This window comes from Eleutherodactylus coqui, chromosome 3 (genome assembly GCF_035609145.1).
Source record: "Eleutherodactylus coqui strain aEleCoq1 chromosome 3, aEleCoq1.hap1, whole genome shotgun sequence".
NCBI lineage: Eukaryota > Metazoa > Chordata > Amphibia > Anura > Eleutherodactylidae > Eleutherodactylus > Eleutherodactylus coqui.
In genome coordinates this window covers 291,530,497-291,552,530 of record NC_089839.1, presented here as the reverse complement: position 1 = coordinate 291,552,530, position 22,034 = coordinate 291,530,497, and the positions used below count along the sequence as shown (strand labels likewise).

The window sequence follows — 22,034 nt, the reverse complement described above, 5'->3', positions numbered from 1 at the left end:
TCTTTTCCACGATTTAAGGATGGTTTCGTTTGCTTTGCATATACAATGAGCGCAGTTTTGACTCATGCCAGGAGAGAAGAATGTACTCATTGTGTATGCAAGGGAGTAAGACAATGGACTCTGCTAGCCTAATATGCTCAAACACAAGCCCAGCTGCTACTGAATGAGTTAAAATAAGCTAATGAGGGAAAATATAGATTAGTAGGTGCGAATAATTTTATTAAAAAATGTCAGCAGTTCATTCACAATTCGTTCTGTCGTGCGGTTGTTTGAGCGATAATCGTAGCATGTAAAAGGGCCTTTAAGGTGTCCAGTGCTGGTGAGAAGTTGCATCCAAATTGCAGATTCTTATTGGTGGCCTGTATAGTAGCAGGAATCCCTCTGTGGCCCATGTACAAGAGGATGAGGTGATGGGACTGAGCAGGCTTGACCAGCGGCACTGGAAAGGTTTGGCAGGCTTTTTGAGATATAAAAGAACATAAGGGACCTTTCACCCAAGACAGAACTGTTCTGCGGCATGCAGCGGGATTTGCCCTACTGCGGAACATTCGGCACTAGAATTTGCAAGTATAATGTGGATTTTGATGCAGAATTGAAAACTCCACATCAAAATCTGCATTTAGATGTTCTGATTTGGGTGTGGATTTCCACAGTGGCAAATTCTGCTGCATCCGGCGGAAATATTCCATCCCGTATGAAAGGTCCATAACAAGCATCAGCAGGGGGCGCCATAACATGTAACCACAGTAAATTAATATTTCTTTATGGGATAACCCCTTTCTGACATCAGTGCCATTGAATGGAGTGGGCTCAGGAGCACAGCTAACACCCAACCGCAATCCAAGATTGGAGAGAACTCTGTTAACCTGCCAAATGCCCTGGTCAACATGCCCCACAGCATCTAAATAGTTAAATGGCCAGTATCAGTTATCTCTGATCCCGTGCGGACACAGCTCCTGAGCTGACACCATCACAGAGTATGGTGGCTTGCACTGAGTACATGCGGAATGCGATGTGCCATTAGGGCATAGGGCGTGAAGGAGGAAATCGGCTCTTTCAATATTTTCAACTTAAATTTTATTGTAACACGTGATTATGTAATTCCGCCAGCGAGAAGACCCCTAAGGCCGTGTTCTCACAAGGCCAAAAAGTGCTTGACGCTGAAACCCCACCCAGCCGTAGCTACCAAAGGCTGCACCAACTTGTCAGTGTTATCGGCAAGATCGGGTGACTACCATTGGCTGTTGTGGCTGGGCGAGGCTTCAGACGAAAGCGGTTTTGCAGTGTGGGGGTGCAGCCTGATGCATTGATAGAAAATAGTTCATTTAGGAAGTCGGAGATAGATGGGAGATGTTGAGTTCACCTATTAAGCTGTCTCACTGCTAAAGGGTAGTTCACATCCCAAATGTTGCTTTTGGATATTGGAGGGATAGTTACTAATACATAGACAGATATTGTATTCATTGCAGAATATTGTGCAAATGATTAGCGATTTTAAGTTCAAGCTCCCTAAAATAAAAAAAAAACCCTCTCCCAGTCGTGACAACGAAACAGAAAAAAAGCATAATTGGTATTGCTGCACCTATAAAAGCTCAAACTATTAAAAAAGCACATTTAACCTGCAAGGTGAACACTATAAAAAAAAAAAATTACAATACCAGAACTGCACTTTTTTGGTCACCCTGTCTGCAAGAAAAAATTGAACAAGACTTGATTGCGAAGTCATATTTAACCCAAAATAGTACCATTAGAAGCTACAGCTCACCCAGCAAAAAATGAGTCCTCAGACAGCGCCATCATTTGAAAGAATAAAGTTGGGGGGTTAGACAATGAGGCAAAAAAAGTTTTAATTTTTGTAAAGGGGTTTTCCAGGGAAATACTATTAGTAACCTATCCTGTGCATAGTTGATCAGCTGAGATCCAGGCCAATCAGCTGAGCCTTCTGTCAGCGCCTCTACAAAGAGGGTTTGGGGTGGAAGCTGCTGCTCCAACCCCCAATTAGTGGCCAGCACTTGTAACTGCAAGTGCTACGCCCATTGATTTTAATGAGAACCTGCAGTTACAAGTGCCAGCCACTGCACAGGGGTCAGAGCAGCAGCTTCCACTCTGACTCCTGTGAATCCCAAACGGTGGACCCCAGCTGATCAATATTGATGGCCCATGCTAAGGAAAGGGCATCAATAGTATTTCCCTTGAATCCCATTAAATTGCTAGAATTGTACTGATCCAGGTAATTTAAGTGAACAGGTAATGTTTACTGCACTGTGAACACTGTAAACCCCTCCCACCCTCCGATTTAAAAAAAAAATGCAATTTTTTTTTTTACAATTACACCCCACTTAGAATTTTTTAATGATATGCAGTACATTGCATGGAACATTAAATTGCACTATTGAAAAATACAACTCAGGTCCGCAAGAAAAAAGCCCTTATTTGGCCATGTTGACGGGGATTAAAAAAAAAAGTTTAATTTTTCAAAATGGAGATGGAAAAAATGAAAACTGGCTGCAGTGGGAAGGGGTTAATAATAAAATGGCATGTGTTGAGCACCCTCTAGTGGTGGCTATAGTCAACATTTGGAGTCCCCTATCAGGAAAACGAAGCTCTAATTGTTCTAAAGGCCTAAAAATCACATAGCAATAAAACCAGGACAGGGACTGGAGAAAGTGTTCCTCAAAAGAAGCCGCCCCAGCAATAAGGCTCAAATGAATGGACAATTGTGATTCACGGCCACGTGGGGTCTGCCGGAGTGGGAGCTGCTCCTTCTTGCACGTCATTTTCTTCCTTAAAGTTGTCACCAGAGTGTTGTTTTTATTTATTTATTTTTTTCAAATTCCTGCTTCTCATATTAAAACCTAGTAAAATATCCAATACTGTCCTTTCTCAGGTCCCTGTAGCTCCAGCCTCCGGCGATGCAGCTCTGGTCTCCCTTCTATATACGCTGCAGTCAGTCTGGGTATGGACATCACAGGCTGCTGCAGCCAATCACAGACCTCAGCGTTCAAAGTGAGACTGCCTCTATAGCCTGCAAACAGACCCAGCGCCAAGTATGGAGGTGTGGCAGTGGACAGGTGGAGTCCCAGGGGGGTGGGTAAAGGCTGCGGGGTCCCAGGGGGGGTGGGTAAAGGCTGCGGGGTCCTGGGGGGGGGTAAAGGCTGCGGTGTTCCAGGGAGGTGAAGGGTCCTTTATTATGTCTTGACATGGGCAGCACTTATTTAAGAAATAATAACTCAGACGATCCCCCCCCCCCCACCCCTTTAAATGGGTTGCACAAACCTAAAAACTGTTACTGAGACCCCAAATTTTGTTTCTACCTCACTTTGCCCCAGGGTGGATATCTGAATCGTGTGTCATGTAGCGAGCTGCTTACATCAACGTGTATTGCTGTTTCTGGAGATCTGTTAGCAGAGTTAATAAGCTGAGCCGAATTTGCAGCATTTTTTTTTGAAGATTTTGTACATGTAATCGTGTTCTTGTATGCATTGTGTTTTTGTAATCCGGTAGCGGTAGATCCTACTTCTGAGGCCGCACTGGCAAACTTTATTAACAAACATCCACAAATGCGGATTCAAAGCGTTTCCGTAGCAGAAGAGCTGCAAAGAATGCAGCACTACTCGTATTTGCGGAGTTTGGTGCTTTTTTGTTGTTGTTGTTTTTGTTACACATTGATCTCTTTGAAGAAAATCTGCTGCAGATACGCCATATCCGTAACATAAACAGACCTGCTGCGAAAATATAAACCTCAGCGGTTTTCAAATTTGATGTGGATTTGTTGCTGAAACATTCCGCGACGTTTGGAGATTTGTAAAATCGGATTCCCTTGCCTTGTAACGTAAACGCTGTAGAATTTTACAACTAGTCCGCGAGCAGAAATTCCGCAGCGTTTAGTGTTGTATGAAGGAGGCGTTGGGGTATGACTCGTATTTTTCTGGGTACATTCCGCCTCTAAAACCGCGGCTTAGCTGCGAATTTCTGCCATGTAGTTCGCCGCAGATCTACAGATGGTTTAGCCCGTAATGGGCAGAATCTGCATGCGAAATTTCTGATGCTGATCTGCATTAGGAAGTAACATGTCGCCTCTCGTGTTTTTTTTGTTTGTTTGTTTTTTTACTCCAACCTTGATTCCAAGTCTGCGATGGAAAATTCTGGAATCCCATTCAAATGAATTGAAAGATAAGAGAGAAAACAGGGTGGAGCAACTTTCTGCTTGTTTTTTTTCTTCTTCGCACACGAAAATGGAAGTAAGGAAGGTGCTGCCTGCCCACTTTTCGCCAACCGTATTAGCAGGGCTTAGTGGTTAAGTTTTTAGAGGAAGTAAAACTCCTGATCTGGCGGCGCAACACGTCTAGTCCATAAATAATCAAACAAGGGAATTACCCGCTTCTTTATTAATATTTAAAGAAAACAGCCTTCTAATGCATTTCAGGGATGCAGCCCCTTCAGAATCAGCTGGGAAGTGCAGGAGGTGTATGCAGAAGAGTCTGCCGCCATGCTGTGAAGGGGTCCGAGACCAGGCTGCTGCTCCGACCCGTGATTCTCCTTCAACGTGCGGTGGCAGACTTTTAGTCCCCGCATTTCACAACCCTTCTGAAGAAAGGGCTGCGTCCCCAGAATGCATTAGATGGCTGTTTTTTAAGAATCGGGGAATTCCCTTGTTGTATCATGGGCCCGCAGCCCACGTGTTTTACTCTCTCAAGTTCAAATGAATGGGACATGTATCCGTGCCAAATTCCGTCATGTGAACATATACTCTTATCCTTCTTTAACGGACCAAATCACTAAAGTATCACAAAATTCATCTCTCTTCTCTTCCTCTGGATCCAAAGCAAAGAGGAATTTCATGAACTATGTGAATCCTAATATTTTCCTCCGCTGGGTCATCCCTGGTTTCCACATATCTTTCAAGCCTCAGAACGTTTTGTTGGTCCCATCGTTTGAATTGGCGCAGAAAGGATGGGCTGTACCACTGAGGTTCAAAGTCCCCATACGCATTAGGCCAAAGTCAATGAAAATGGCCAAATTCAACCAAAATGATTTTTCGTCAGATGAACTTTAACAACAAGTGATCAGTCTGGCCAACCCAATGAGACGGGACTCGGCTGGAAAGAAGTCAGACATAGTTGAAATTTTCATCTGGTAGTCGGCCAAAGATCTTTAATTCAAAGAATGTTCCCACAAAGATCTTCCATCCGTCGTCCAGTGTCTATGAACATGTGTGACGGCCAGTATGAATGAGAATGTGTATGTTGTGTCAGCGTAATGACCGTTCACCAGACTATTGCTTATTCATTAATGGTTATTCATGTAGGATCCCACTTCTGTCTGTGTATGGGCAGCTTTATCCTTTCTAATCTGGTTTGTTTGTAGTCTGTAACCGTGGAGACACATAGATCTATGCAGAAGCTGTATTCACTACAGAAGGTTTGTTTGTTTTCAAAATTTTTTCTATTTTGTATACACTGAAGTAATGAAAATTGGTCACATAAGTATACATACTAGGGTTATAACCTCATATTCCTGTATCCTAATTTGATGCACTTTTGCCTAAAAACCCAGAATTTAATTATTTCAATATTTTTTTCAGAAAAGGTCACCCCGAAATCAAATCATTGGATATATGGATGCCTATAGATTCTTTAAATTGTATTTCTCATTTATTTTTTTCTCGGGCTGGGTTCACACGGGGCAAAATTGCCGCAGAATTCTCGTGCGGAATGTCTGCACGGCAATTCTGCCCGTGGCTCCGAATCCTGGGATTAGCCAGCAAAGTGGACAAGATTGTGCGAAAATCTCGTCCACACGCTGCGGCCAATTCGTTGCGGCCAAGCCACGCAGAAATGGACATGCAGCGAAGGAAATAAAGATGCAGCCTGTCAATTTTTTTTTTTCATTTCCGCAGCGGCCTCTCTTCTTTCTATGGGGAGAGATGTCCGGAGCGGAAATGCAGGCTGCGCTTATCCCGCGGAAATCTTGCGTCTTTTTTCTATGCGGTCATTCCGCGGGATTTCCTTCCCATGTGACCCCAGCCTTAGAAGTGCAATGCACATCCTTTTAAAGGGATATTTTACATATTGGGGATTATCGCTTTCAAAGTGTTTGTAATCGCAAAGCAATGCACTCGCCCATAAGACATTTATTTCCAAAATGCTCCGTTCTCCAGATATTGCAGATATTGATTCCTCTGCTCACTACTGGTTTACTGCATGTTGCCAGGAAAAAAGATCACCTCTTCAATGGAAAGAAATAGCGGAGCACAACGGTAGCTGGTGTTACGGCCAAAAGCTGTTTCGCCTGCACTTCTGAGATCCTGGGCACCAGATTTAGATGAAAGGAGTGCACAAGCGCCGGCCTCCCCTGCTTTCTTTCCATAGAAGAGGTGGTTGGTTTCCCTGGCAACGAGCAGTAAACAAGTGGAGGGCAGAGGAATCAATATCTGCAATATCTGGAGAATGGAGCATTTTGGAAATAAACATCTTATGGGTGAGAGCATTGTTTTCCGATTTCGAACACTCTGAAATAGGATTCCCGAGATGGGAATATCCCTGTAATGTTATCTTGTAAAAGTAAAATTAATTTACAGGTTGTTCTTTATTCTCCTTGCTTACAGAGGCTGGAGTGTTAGCCAAGCAATATATGCAACAAGGTCTTCCCGTCCCCGATGACCTCATCACTCGTGTCATGCTTTCTGAGTTAGAGAAGAAAACGACGCACAGCTGGCTGCTAGACGGTGAGCTTACACTTCTGGTTCCTCAATGGATTAAAATGTAGCTTCACTACATCTTACACTTTGTAATTTTGTAAACACTTTAAAGTTATCCCCTATGTTCAGGATAAGGAATAAAGGCCCATTTAGACACAACGATTATCGCTCAAAATTTGCTTAAAAGCCATCTTTTGCACGGTAATCGTTGTGTGTAAATGCTCCCATCTTTCACTTTTCTGCTGAACAATGATTTTCTGTTCAGCATGAAAACAATCGTTCAGCAGAAGAGCTGATAAGCAGGACCGCACACTGTGCTCTTCCGGGAAAGAGCTGATAACAGCTGATTGCTTTGTCTCAGCTGTTCTTAGCTGTCAGCCCCAATGCAGAACAAAGCAAAAGTAATCAGGGAACAGCGGGAGGTCTTTTCACTAATTACAGCTCCCAGTGGCTCACACACTACTACTTGGTACTAATAGGCATTAGTGCCAAGTAGTAGTTTATGTAAAATGATCCCTCAAAAACCATCTTTTGAGTGATCATTTTTGCAGTGTAAATGCACCTTAAGTTTATTGGTGGGAGTCGGAGGGCTGAGACCCCTTCTGATTATGTGAATAGGATCCGAAGTATGTACAGCACTTAGCAATTACCTGCTCATATAGAAATTAAGAGAGCTACAGTGCAAACGCTTGACTGCCACTTCATTCATACAGGAGTATGTGAGACCCCTCTTCTCATGATCTATGAGGGTCTCAGCAGTCAGATCCTAACCAGTGAAAAACTTATTGAAGATGGCTTCAAAGGGGATATTTCCATCTCAGACTTTTAAGGCATATGCACAGAATATGCCATAAAAATCTGATGTGTGGATTAAGGTTGTGACATCGAAAACCGAAATATTGATATATAGCTAATGCTTTGGCGATACTTTTCATTGATATTGTTATGTCCGATATATATCGGTAACATCGATAGTTTAAGGCGATATAATATCGGTTTTTGTAAAGAAGAGACGTGTCTTGTGGTCCGGTGACCATCGTTTCTTTCTTTACATTCCGCCCTTTCCTTTGTGTTGGTCAGGATGTAGTTTTGCTCGCGGCACTAATGAACTTCTAAACAAGTTCTAGAAACTTTTGGAAAGTGTGAGGCGACTCTGTCACCAATAAGGTTTGCTCAGGCAAAACGACTCAGAAAAAGTAGGGTCTTCGGCCCCTTTTCCACATGCGTTTGTTCATGGCGGTAGACGCCGGCTCTGAACGCTTGCACCTAACACGATGGCTGTGGGCAATGCTTTCTAAATGAAAGCATCTCCACATGCAGATGGAGGGCTGCGCTGAACGCACGAAGGTCGCGTCCAGAAAAGGAGACGCAACATGTCGTACGTTCAGCATCTAACGCGAACGCAGTGCCCATAGAAAAGATAGGAGACCCATCTAATGCAATTATAATTGCGTTCGGGGCACTGCGTTCGCGTTACCAAGCCCTGCATTGTTTACAGGTTGCCATGGAGATCATTGGTCCCTCAGCGGCAACTTGAAAAAATGCAGGGCACGCGGCCCCACAAACACACAGAGGTCATGCTCACATCCGTCAGGTCCAGCGGCCATCCTCGGGCATCCTTTTAGCTGGCTGGACCTTGTTTCAGTGCGTTTACCTCCAATCACCTTTCTGCACTCCCGGTCATGTGACCGGGTCACGTCACGTTGGCTCATTAGATAACGATTATTGGGGCCAATTATAAAAAACTTCTCATATACCTAATTTTAATTCTATGTTTCATCTGTAATTTTTTTAGTTTCATTTGTAACTTTAATATATTTTCATGTTATTAATAGTTAATAATAAATTCAACAGTTCAAAGTTTTAAAAGAAAACTATATATTTTTTTGTTGATTGTGTTGCTTTATTAACCCTTGACCTGTTTTATTTTTATACAGCTTTTAAAAGTCGATATATCAAAATATCGATAGTTTTCCACCGATATTTTACAATAATCGATAGTCTGTTCAGCGGTAGTCGATACTATTGATATTTTTGTGTCGATGTCCCACACCTGTAGTGAGTTAGGGCCCCATCACCCCTAGCCACCTATTCTGTCCTGATCAGAAGAGTTGAGTAGCCAGGGCTTCACTGTGTCTGTAACTCCCATAGAAATCAATGCTACTTGGTTTTCATAACTCTCATTTTGAGGCGGAAATTGGCGTGGATTTTCTGCTGCAGAGAATCTGCATTGATTCTGCTACATGTGAACAGACCCTTTAATGTGATCTTGAGTTGCATTGCGTCTACTCCAGTCACATTCAAAGCTGCATTCAGAATTTCATCTGCCTTGTGTCCTGCTGGTCAGTGTGTGTATAATAGATATTCTGCTGTGATGCATTGTTGGAGATGTAGTGTTTTATGTAGAGTTTTCATCTGGAGCCACACAACCTGCTGCAATGCATCGAGTGCGAAGTTATAAAATCTCAGCTGGTTTACCTGATGTCCAAATGATGCTGGCTCAGTGGTTAGCACCGTTGTCTTGCAGCACTGGGGTTCTGGGTTCCACATCTGCATGCAGTTTGTATGTTCTCTCCTTGCTCACATGGGTTTCTTCCTACACATCAAATACATATTAAGGCCGCTTTCACAAGGCCAAGAAAATTGCGCGAGATTTATGCCTTCCATCACCATGCTGTTTTTTTTTTTTTTTTAACCACTGTCACAGACTTCCGAAACGGAATCGTACAGTATATTAAATAATGCCATGTGCACGCTCCCTAATAGGTACATATGGGGACAGGGACTAGTGTAAGTGATGACTAACTACGTACAGCGCTGTGGAATAGGTATGTGCTATAGAAATGAGTAAAATCGATCAATAAAAATATTTCTAACATAGAAAGCCGTAGCCTGTCCTGCCGTGACGCATTGTACTGCAGTCTGAGGTTACCTTGTACAGCAGCTTCATGCAGGAGTAAATTACATTTTCCCAAATGCAATACTTCACAAAAATTGTGTCCACAGTTGAGCCTCCAGCTATACCGCTGACTGAGGCTCATAAAGCAGGATCTGATTATAGATGTCCGCCCTGAGCATGTGTATTCTATCAAAATTAGCTGCTGCACAGGTCTAAATGAGCCTTCATGTACTTAGAGGGACACTGTCACCAGGGTCATGCTGCCCAAACCACAGAGAACATAAACCCGGGACAGGTACGCACATTGCGTCTTTGGATGTCTTATTCGGAAATGCTGCTGTGTTTCAGAATAAGATATACGTGGGTGCAATGGGCATTCCTGCCCGGGGTTAATGCCGCCTGTGGTTCAAACCTGGTGCCTGGTTCCCTTTAAAATGGCAGTGATCACCAGTATTGGCTGTTCCTGTTTTAGCATTAAAGGGCTTTTTTTGGAGCCTTTGTGTTCAGACCCCCCAATGATGCCCTCAGTGAGAGGGCTGCAGTAATGTCCGATGCCCCCAAACCCATTTGGTACTGATGAGGAAATTGATCCACCAAGCGATCAGACTTTGCACTCACTAATCATTACTCCAGCATAAATATTCTTAAAGGGGTTTTCCACCTCTACACTATCTGATCACTTGTCCTCAGCACAGATTGAAGAATTGCGGCAGCATCAGCAGGTGTAGAGAAAGTAGAAACAAATTATTCTCCCATGGTGTAATGACAAAGGTCCGATTGAGGACCGAAACATCGCTGTCATTGCACCATAGGAGAATAAGTTTGTTTCTACTTTCTCTACACCCGCTGATGCTGCCGCATTCCTTCAATCTATGATGCTACAATACAGACTTGGTCTGGGTCCGTGAGTGGCTGTTGCATCTGTTTAGAGGATCTAACCACAGGTGTGGTATATTTTATGTGATGCTGGGACTTCTATTTCTATATTGTCCTCAGGACAGATCATAAATAGTTGATCGGCAGGGATCTGCTGCTTTGGACCCTGGCCGATAAGCTGTTCTCTGTGGCTGTCCGTGTGTGTACAGAGCAAGAAGCAGACCGCTCTGTACACATTGCAGCGGCCTGGGTTGGTAATGCAGGCAGAAGCTGCCATTGAATTCAAATGTATTATGTTCTTATCCCTTACGTATTTTTACAGCAGTCAGAGCTTCATTTTTCTGATACCGAGCTCCCAACCCTTTGCAGAGACTGAGATGAATGATAAAATTCTGCCTACCCGCAGCTGAGACTTAGAGGGAGCTGTGAGCTCAATGTGTATAATCAGTATGCAGTAAGCATCAAAGCTCCCCCTAGTGGTGGCTGCAGGTCACTGGAAATTTATCATATAACTCTATGGGTCAAATTCACTAAAATCTGGCAGTCTTATGTCAGTCTTTAACAGAGAAAGATTCATCAAATTAGATAACTTCACCTGGAGGCCAATGTCACTCTAACATACAAGAAGTGCTGTTTGAGGTTATATATTTAGTGTTTACCCAAAATTCCCCTTTATTGGGATTTTTCTCTCCATAGTTGTTTATGGACCACATCATAAAGCAGTGATCAGTGCGGGACGCTCACCGACTCCAAGTCGTTCTCCGCTGCAATAAATGTGGATTTCATAAACTGAGAAGGGGTTGAACATGTTTGTCTCCCTCTGTGAATCTGATGTGTGTTCTACAATCCTTCATTTCCATAACCCTACATTCATTGCAGTGGCGAAGGATCATGCAGACTATTTTCAGGATAAGTGGGGGGTTCTCAACTTTCAACCCCACTAATCAATTGGAAAGTCCCCTTTAACTACGCTCTGAACGGTTCAGCTTTACATACAAATCCAATTGCGTTCATCAACCTCATTCTTGACCCAGTTTCCTCTTTGCTCTAGAAGATAAAATAGTTTGGTATAGTAAGGAGCTCCGGCTAATCCTCCATTGTGAAATGATCTATATGTGGCTGGAGCGCAGCCTGTGGAATATTCCATCCCTTCTGTACGAGTCTATCTGCCCGGCTCAGATATGACTTAACGGAAAGGGATGACTCAACGCTGTGTGTAATAACAGAACCTTGCGGCCGTTACATTGTTTCTGCCCCCGACCTCACACTTGTCATTCATTTCAACGCAACGTTTACATTTTTATCAGACCCGACCTGAGATTTAGGAAGAGTGGAAGTTTGCCACTTAGTTAGAAAGCGGCACATGGCTGCTCATTCTACCAGCTTGAACCAGTAGAACGAACCCGAACCGAACTTTTAGCAAAGTTCTAGCTGAAAGAGTGGGTTTGATTCATTCCACAGTAGTCGCTGGAGCACAGCATGGTCTAAAAGGCTTAAAAGCGCTCTATAACGTTCTGAGTATTTCACAGGGTTTTTAGAGCTCCTCCACACGGACGTATACGCATTTGTGCGCACCTCAGCACTGCGTTTTTGTGGAACGAACTATGCTTTTTCGCACGCATATTGTTAAACTTCACTATACTTTTTCCACCCGTACGGCATGTTCATTTGCGCAAAACAAACAAGACACACCCCTTGGAATGGCTAATTAGTTCCGATTTGTTCTCTTTCCAGCGGAATTACGCAGCATACAGTACTACACATCTCCTTGCATATTGCACGGGCATTTATGCACCCCCCCCCCCAATAGACTTCCGTGGGACCTTTAGTGCGCAAATGTACAAGAAAAGTTGAGCACGCTGCATTTATTTTTTTTTACGCACACAATACGGAAATATGAATGAAGTCATTGAAATCAATAAGTTCTATGCGTATCACACATAAATACACCTGTGTGAAGGAGCCTTGAAAAAGTGCTACCCTGTTTCCCCAAAAATAAGCCGCGTCTTATAATAATTTTTGCTCCCAAATATGCGCTACGTCTTATTTTCAGGGGGTGTCTTTATTTCGCCGCGGCAATTCCGTCTGTGGCCGCTAATCCCTCAATTGGCCATCTTTGTGGACGAAATTTCTCAGAAATCTCGTCCACATGGGACAGCAAATCTGTCACGGCAAAGCTGGGAGAAGCCGGTGTTGTGGTGCGGATTCACCGGCCACAGAACTGGAAAAGCGTGCAGCCAGGTCGCTTCAAAACAAGCGGCTGAGTGCCGTGGGTTTTGAAGCAGCGCTTTCCCGGCGGAAATCTCACTGTTTTTTGCTGTGGCCAAACTGCGAGATTTCCGCTGGAGATACGCTCTGTGAGAACCCAGCCCTAAGAATCACACAGGGTGCCTGACTCACACACAGAGCCATAAAAAAAAATAAGGGCTATAAAGTAATGTACCTGTCTGCAGACAGAAGTTCCTGTACCACTTGTAAGCAGGGATGGTATTGCAGCTTCCGGCGACCAGGGGGAGCTCATCACAGCAGACATGTACAGCAGGAACAGAACGTACAGTATGGACTTTTCCAGCCAGCAAGGGGAGCTCACAACAGCACACTCGTACAGCACAGCAGGGACAGGATAACAGCAGACTGTCTGCAGATCTACCTATACATCTGGAGGTAGGAGGCAACGGGGATGGCAGCAGGGGACAGGCCTCTTGACTTGCCTGCACACTTTACTATGCCTTACTATCGGGGGGTGCCTTATTTTTGGGGAAACATGGTATACACAAGTTTTAAGGGTTTGGGTGAACTTCTGGTTCAGTTCATACTAATTCCAACTAAACCAAACTTTTGTAGAAGTTTGGGGAATCGGCTGAACTAAACTTTTCAAAAATTTGCTCAACACTATTCTCTACTGAACATGTTGAGAGGTTGTACATCATCTTAGCTGTAAGAGCCTTTCACCCAAACATTTGCCTGATCATAGGACCGTGTAACGGAACCAGAGATCAGCTTGTTCGTCGATTGTTCGGCTCATTTATGCAATAACTTTAATCCATGTGTATCTCCCGCTTGATTCTGTATGTGCTGCATGTATCCATTTTTCTTCTTCCATGTCATTCCTTTTTTTATTTCTCACATGCAAAAAAAAACAGAAGGAGTCATTGCTTCACAAGGATACATGAAAAATGGAACGCACACAGATGTCATTCATGTATGCGCCATTGTTTTGTTTTTTGGGGTTTTTTTTTGCGTACCCAGTGACTTGACTGAGTGACTAGTATAACAAAAAAATAAATGTAGGGGAAGAAAACAGAGTAGTGGTGCTGCTGTCGTTCATCACTGAAGCCAGAGGGGATCACTGATCATAGGCAGCAGTGCCACTACTCCGTTTTCTTCCCCTACATTTATTGTTTTAACATACTGGACCCGTTCCCGGCGCCCCGACTGGAGAAAGGCTGCAGCTGTCCCATTATGTTCTCCTTCTAGCGCTCTCAGGTGAGAACATTTGCTTTAAATATTTAATCCTCTATTCTGGTGATGTCTGCGCTATGGAGGCACTTTTTTTCTTATTTGCATGCAGATTAAATGAGTGACTGTCATCCGAGAAATCAGACTAGAAGAGGACAGGCTGCTATTTTATTTTACACTCACCATCTGTCCGTTTAAAAAAAAACAAAAAAAAAAAACTCCTGACTCCATATCCACATTGATTGTAATGGGTCCGTTTGCTGTCGTTGTGCAATCAGCTGCAAACCCAAAGGCTCAAGGTTGTGACAATTGCCAATCTGAATAAGGCCCAATACCACATAAAGTCAGTGGAGGAAAAAAAATTAAATGTGTCAAAATCTCACCAAACCTTGTGTCAAACATAACTTTACCTTGAAAGGACTCCGACAGTATAAGAAAGCTTATTAGTGAGAAGAGGATAAGCGTCACCTGGCACATGTGGTGACGCTTATCTGCAGGTATAACAAAGCATACAGTATTTTAACCCTTTCCAATCCAATTTGTATCCTGGTTTTCCTAGGGGGCTTACTCTTTTTCTGTCATTATACAACGGCGCTATCTGCTGGCTAAAGCCAGTACTACATGAGGTGACACGTTGGATAGGCTCCAACAGCAGGGAGGCTGACAATATACAGTAAGAGAACCTCGACGGATGTTTTCCAACATCGGAGCTGTACAGCCTTAAATCATAATGTCTTTAAAGATAAGACATAGGATTGGAAAGGGTTAAAGTCTGTCTACATTTGCAATCTTTTTTCCATTGCTGTCTGAAATTAAGCAACTTTGCAAACTGTCTCAGTTAAAAAGTTTCCATCGTTTTGTGTATACAGGTGCAATGCAGACCTATGTGTCTTCATGGTTACAGACTAAAAACAAACCCTGTGTAGTTGAACCCCTTAACGCTTCATGACAGTTATGTTATGGAGGTTCGGGGGTTGTATGGAGGGGGATCAGGAGCTGAACCTGCCCCATACAATGTGGGTGCCGGCTTCTTACAACTGACACCTGCCTGCAACAGCTGCGATCAGTAGAGTTATGTCACTTTTGCTGCATTGTGTACACCGTAGAAACAAGACTCGCACAAATGTGGAATTGCGCTTTTTTTCCCCCAATTTTACTCTACTTAGAATTCCTTTTTATGTTTTTCAGTACACTATATGGTAAATTACATAGTAACATTAAAAATACAAATTGTCCCACAAAAAACAAGCCCTCAGACAGCTGCGTTTGGTGGATAATAAGAGTTATGATTTTTTAATAGTGAGGAGGGAAAAACGAAAATGGGGGGGGGGGGGCGCCATCCTTAAGGGGTTAATCCAAAAGCCAAGCTGTCTCCATGCACATCAGATGCAGGTTAGATTCTGCATTTTGGTCGGACTGCAAAAGTCTAGATCTAGAAACGTGATGCAAAAGACTTGCATGGTCCATCAGTACACCGACTAAGAGACAAAAGACCTCTGCCAATTTCTGTTCCCCTGCCTGTCATGCAGAGCTGGTGAAAGGCAATACCTGTGTGTGATTCTTCACCTTTTGCTGCAGCCAATGACAGAGCTCAGTGCTTGATTGATGAGCTCTGTCATTGGCTGCAGCCTGTGATGTCCCTGCAGCTTGTAAACAAATACCAGGCACGGAGGACTGATCAGTGGCACGAGAGATGTATGGAGCCAGGAAAGGTGAGTGTATAGGCGCCTGCACACGAGTGAAAAATTCCGCGGCGGGATTTCCCATGGGATTTCCGCCGCTGGAAGCCTGCATAGGATTGCGTTAACAAATGCAATCCTATGCAGACGGAAGCGGTTTGGCCGTGCGAAATCTCACGCGGCAAACAAACCGCGGCATGTTCTATTTCTGTGCGATGCTCGCAGAGCCCCGCACAGAAACGTCACTCACCTGCCGCCGGCTCTGGTCTGCGCAGCCAGAGCCGCGGGCGCAGGTGAGTGCGCGCTGGTCCCTGCAGGCGCTCGGGTCGGGTCCCGCTGCGAGAATCCTCACAGCCGGATCCGACCCACCCGTCTGCAGGCGGCCGTCTTATGTTTTTGCAGGGGGAATAAACTCTTTAAGAAAAGCTGTCCCAAGTGCACCTTATAGTTCTTGGTTCTGTTGCTGTATTTATGTACTGAGTTTGATTCTGGTATTGTATTTATGCTATTTGCCTGCTTCTGGTACTGTATTTATGCTAGGAACTTGATTATGGAGCTGTATTTACATTATGAGCTTGGTAGTTGTCAGCTTGATTCTAGTACTGTACTCATACTATGAGTATGGTTCTGGTGCTGTATTTGTGCTACGGGCTTGGTTCTTGTCCTGTATTTATGTACTGAGATTAGTTCTGGGGCTGTATTTATGTTAAATAAACAGGTTATGGGTGAAGGAAGTGGTGGGACCGGCACCCAGTAATTTGTGTGGCCATTGTTTGGCTGGCTGTGTGTTTCCACCTTCATGGACCAGTATCGTGTGCTTGCCCCTATTCTAAAATTTACCAGTCAGCTCCATCAATAGTTACTGATTGGATTCATTACACTCCTGGTAATTATGTTGCTTTCCACAACGGATTAGTAAATTAACACTTCTCTCAAAACAAATGTAACAACGAGAAACTATGGAAACTGTGGGACTTGATCACCGGCCAGTTAGTTGCTTTAGATTTAAGAAAGGAGATTTATTATTCTGGCAGCACCTTGTGGCGCTTTATTACACCGCGCTATTACCTTTATGACTGAGGATGTAAGGCTTTAAATTTTATACGCTGCCTGCTTTGTTTGCAGGAGCCAAAAGATCATTCAAACATGAACGTTAATGTGCCAGCCTTGCCTGAAGCTGAATGCATGCAGATACATATAGCAGAGCTCAATTTGCTTCCCGGCTACTCCCTCACTGAGAAGCTTTATTTTCCTGTAGAAGACGCATATGCTCATGTGAATGAGGCCTCAGACTGCAAAAGGGATTCACATTCATGTGCGGCCACCTTTCCATCTGTTCTCTAGGATCTCCCCATCCCAGGATCCCCAAATAGCCATCAGGGTGGGTGTTGGGAGACCCCCCCAGGGTATATGCCACTTGTACCTGACTGTAATTAGAATACTTTAGAAAGCAAATCTTCAAGCAATGACTGCTGAGCCTGTGCTTATACACAGCAGCCATTCTGAGCAAGTAGAGCTGCAGTATAAAGCATGGGGGAAAGAGCAGCAGCCTAAGGGTGGCTTCACACGAGCGTGTTTTTGTGCGTACACAGGTGCGTACATAAGTGCGCATCCATGTACGTGCAAAAACACGCGTGAATGCCGGTCCGTGCATTGCCTTCAATGGAGCCGCGGCTGCTGCCGGCGGCTCCATTGAATACAATGGTCTGCTGGCACTCCTGAATTGTTTTTCAGGGAAGGGCTTTACATATAAGCTCTTCCCTGAAAAGCAAAAATTTTAGTGTTTTAAAAAAATAAAAAAATTTTTAAATACTTACCTGTCCGCCGCTGCCGTGTCCCTGCAGGGATGAACACATCTGTCGCGTGTGGCAGATGTTTCCTTTATCCCCGCGAGGAAAAAGAATTCCCTGCTGCACCTGCCACATCTGTGACAGATGCAGCAAAGGAATTCTTCATCCCTGCGGGGAATAAAGAATTCCCTACCACAGCTGTCACAGATGACAGCTGCGGTAGGGGATCCAGCTGCCAGCATCCTGTAATTGTTTTTCAGGGAAGGGCTTTAAATATAAGCCCTTCCCTGAAAAACATGAAAAAAGCATGAAAAACATGAAAAAAACAAAAAACACTCGCCTCTCTGCAGCTGCCGTGGCTCAGCCGCGTCCAGCTGGCTCTTCTCCTGCACTGCTCTGAGTAGTATTCAGCAGGCAGGGATTTAAAATCCCCACCTGCTAAATGGGCTGCCTCTGATTGGCTGAGCACTGTGACCAATCAGAGGCAGCTCTCAGCTATTGAATGACAGCTGAGAGCTGCCTCTGATTGGTCCCCGTGCTGAGCTAGCTGAGAGCTGCCCCTGATTGGTCCCAGCACGCAGCCAATCAGAGGCAGCACTCACCCATTCATGAATGGATGAGTGCTGCCTCTGATTGGCTGAGCGCAGGGACCAATCAGAGGCAGCTCTCAGCTGTCACGGACATGTGAACACACCATAGGGAATTCTTTTGTTTCTAATAGAAGCATGTATACGCACGCACAAAAACATGCTTATGTGAAGCCACCCTAAGCTTGTGATTGAACAGGAGTTGGATTTCAGACTACTTCACTGATCATAACTGTGCCCCAATACAGCAGATCTAATCTTGAATCGCTGTTTTTCTCAAGATAGTCCTGTACATTAGAAATCTGCAGTGTGGGCAGCTTTATATGTTATTTTACAAGGGCAGCGTAGTTTAGGGGTTATTGTGATTCAGTGAAATGAAAATGATGTGACTGTTTATTGGATTTTATATCCAAAAACCAGCATGGGTGCCAGAGCAAAGGGCGTATGAGAGACATGCCCCAGATTTTGGATGATATGCAGCGATATACAATATAACTTTACAAAGTTGTTAACAGTAAAGTAAACTCTTTGCTGTACTGAGGATATTGAGCTAACTTTTATCCTATACTCTAGTCACATCCAAAGCTACATTCATAGCCTTATTTCAGGCTTTATGATCTTCTATTTCATTGTTGGCTCAGTATGGGGGACCAGGTTTAATCGTATGTGCTTGAGAACACTACACCGCCCACTATGTAGAGGCGCAGGGTACAGTACATTGTCCTGGTGCAGCTACAGTAGGGCATTAGGGATGCCGTTGTCTGCACAGTTTGGACAGTTTCCCTGCTTGAAGCACCAGAGTTTTGCAGGTGAATGGAGAAGAGGACTGGGTATCGGTATTAGTGTATCTTGACGCCCCCAGGAAGTCCTGGTGGAGTCAAGATTGACAGGGGGTTGATGCCCCTTGTACCTGATTGGCTGGATAGCTGCCAAGTCAGTAGGTCCTGGAAGGCGAGAAAAGTTGTGCAGGAGCCATAGAGTGGTGGACGCTGCCGGCACTACTAAGCAGTGAGGTGCATTATCCTGCAGGGCACTATTGGCGCCCCCCGTCCCCCAAGGAGGGCTACGCGGCAGCGAAAGGAGGCACGGTCAGACCCGGCCAGATGGAAGTGCTTCTTTTGCAGCAGCAAAGCAGGATCGTGGATGGCGGCACAGGCAGATTCTCCCAGTGCTCAACTTATCCTGCAGCCGAGTAGCAGGGCGCAGCATGTTACGGAGTGATGACGGGCGCAGCAGGGACAGCCCCGCGGCCGTGGAATGCCACTGTGACAGCCGGGCGCAGTGCTGCAGCACAGCGGGGATCGGAGTGCGCCAAGGAACTGCAGCAGGATGGCCAGCGGCAGCGCCGACACATGGCCAGTAGGTCTGCGCGGGGGGAGCCGCCTTAAGTGCGCACACAGGGACCAGGATCTTGCCAAGAGCTAGCCGCCCGCTGGAAGGGCCAAGCAGTCCTCATCCTCCCTGCGGCCATAAACCATCACAGAGAAGCAGCGGTTAGTCAGACGTGCACCCTCTACATTGCTTTTTGCCAGCCCTGCTAGCTTACGGTGAGGGTTACTTTTTATTTTGCAGATGCTACAGTAAGCCTACATGGAAAAGTAACCCTCACCCTAAGCCACCACTGCCGACAAGAAGCAATGCACACTGTGCTGCTAACACCTTCGTCTCTTCACCCTATCACGAACTAGCAGTGTGATGGGCGTTCCTCCTGTCAAACCCTTAGCTTGCGGTGGCGTCAAGATACACTAATACCCAGTATATTTTAGAAATGTTTGACAGGATACAATGTGATCTTTCCTGTGAGTTGTGCTCCAGTCAATCTGTTTTGGGCCCTCATTGGCACTACAGTCTAAAGAGTGCATAAAATCTACATATATAACACAACAGTAGAAATGTCCTGTCTGCAAAAAATCTTTGCATAAACATCACAGTCTAATATCAGAGCCTTTTGCTTATACAGAGATGAGCGGCATTATATAGACACCACTTATCTCTTTTTGCAGAAGCAGTCTGTCACCAATTACTTTTATAGGATGCTTCTTATACCGTGGCAGCCACTGACTAACTAACATGTATTGCTCCTAAAGAGGTTCTTCAGCTGCTGCAATACATACATTATGTAGATAATAGTATTGGGACGCACATAGAAAGTGGTGAAATTCGTATTGAGAAATGTAAATAAAATTGGTGTTGGGCTGTCTTTTTACCAAGTTCCCATAGATGTGTGGAGGCAATAGCGTAACTATAGGGGTCGCAAGAGTTGCAGCTGTGACCAGGCCCCTTAGCCAAATAGTGAGCCATCCCCAGTAATACCATCCACAGGCCGGTCCCCGCACTAAAAGTACGAATCCTTACTCAAAACGACTTTCATTCACACAATGCCGCTACCTGGCAGTCCGACTCGCCCAAGTCTGATGTCACAACTTCCTTCACTCACAGTGCCGCTGGCAGAGAAGGACCACTATGTGGTAAAGAGGGGCCATTATTACTTTGGGTAAAGAGTACTGAGAGGAGGGGATAGCGGCAGGAAGCCTCAACACTGCGTGCTGTATGACATGGTGCTCGGTCATGTTGGTAGAGCCACAGAGCTGTACCAAAGTATTGCCACAGGCAACGAAGTAGCTAAAGGCTCAAGGGCCCAGGTGCAAAAGTTCAGCTCTGGCTCCCCCCTTACCTGTACCCATACCCATAGCTAAACAGTACTACATACAGCTGCAAAACTAATTTACATACCATATTTTTCGTTTTTATAAGACATTTCCCCCCCCCCCCCCCCACATTGGGGGTGGGGGTGGAAATTCAGTGCGCCCTATAAAGGACAACGAGACAAAGTTCACCTCCGTCCGGGTCTGCTCCATAGCAGGGGAGGAGAGCAATTATTTTCTCCTCTCCCGCTGGCGCTCCCCACCACCACTGATTGGTGGTGAGCACCAGCGGGAACTGCTGCTGTTCCCCCACATTCACCAATCAGCTGACTCCCTCCCGCCGTACTCGAGCACCGCTGTTACAGAGCTCCGCTGCTCCTGCTGTGGAAGAGAAAGAAAACCCAAATCCAGGTTTTTGATGCATTTTTTTAAAATTGTGTATAAAGTGTGCAATTCTATACATGAAATCCCCAGGTTATACCAGCATGCTCTAGATCACTATATACAGGCGATATATAACTTATACCAGCTGTACATATATAATTAATACAGGAGGTACCCAGGTTATACCAGCATATAGTGATATGGACCTTGCTGGTGTAACCTAGGGATCTCCTGTATATAATTATATATCTACAGCTGGTATAACTTATACCAGCTGTACATATATGATTATATATAGTGCATACCTCAGTTACACCACATGGTCTGCGCCCCTCCTCCGCGATCAGCCACTACCAGACTGACCAATTACGCAGACAACAGTGCAATGATAGACTATAGTTGTGGCGAATCAGAACTGCTGTCTCAGTGGTAGGGAGGACGAGCGCCTGGGGAGACTGCAGCGTGGAATTGGTCCTGGGTAACGGTCCCTCCCCTCCCTGAGCGTCAACCAGAGTCGGCCCGTGGCAGTCATATAGCATATGGTGGGGGCCTGTGGCCCCCGTTCGCTCACAGGCCGGGGCCGAATTGCGCCCCTCCCCCCTAGCTGTATGCCAGTGGCCACAGGTTAGATAATGCTACATTGTCCAGAACGTCTCTGTAACCATTGGTATTGAGGGTGGGCTTCACTATAAGCAGTGGCCCAAGTCCTTCCCAGCAGAACCCCCCTCCCCCCCCCCCCCCCCCCCGCACATCATAACAGCACTTCCTGCAAACTTCACTGTTGATGACGCAATGGCGTAGAAACCGCTCTCCAGGCACCCGCCACACCCAAGTGCCGCCAGCCGATCAGAACATGATATACTGTGATTCAGCTGCCCACAACACGTGTTTACACTCCTTTATAGTCCAAGAACAACACTCCATCGCAGGCGCCTCTTTGTATTCACTGCTGTGATGTTGGGCTTGTGTGCCGCCGCTCGTCCATGGTAACCCTTCACATGTAGTTCCCTATGGA

The 22,034-nt window shown here is 45.1% G+C and overlaps 1 protein-coding gene across 3 annotated transcripts in view; it reads left to right on the top strand.

Moving 5' to 3' along the window:
* The window catches only part of AK4 (adenylate kinase 4), a 74,278-nt gene that overhangs the window by 27,066 nt on the left and 25,178 nt on the right, over window positions 1–22,034 (top strand). For all 3 annotated transcript variants that reach the window (XM_066597679.1, XM_066597680.1, XM_066597681.1), the window contains exon 3: window positions 6,608–6,727. In XM_066597679.1, coding sequence (XP_066453776.1) covers window positions 6,608–6,727 — 120 coding nt within the window. The remainder of the gene's footprint in view (window positions 1–6,607; window positions 6,728–22,034) is intronic.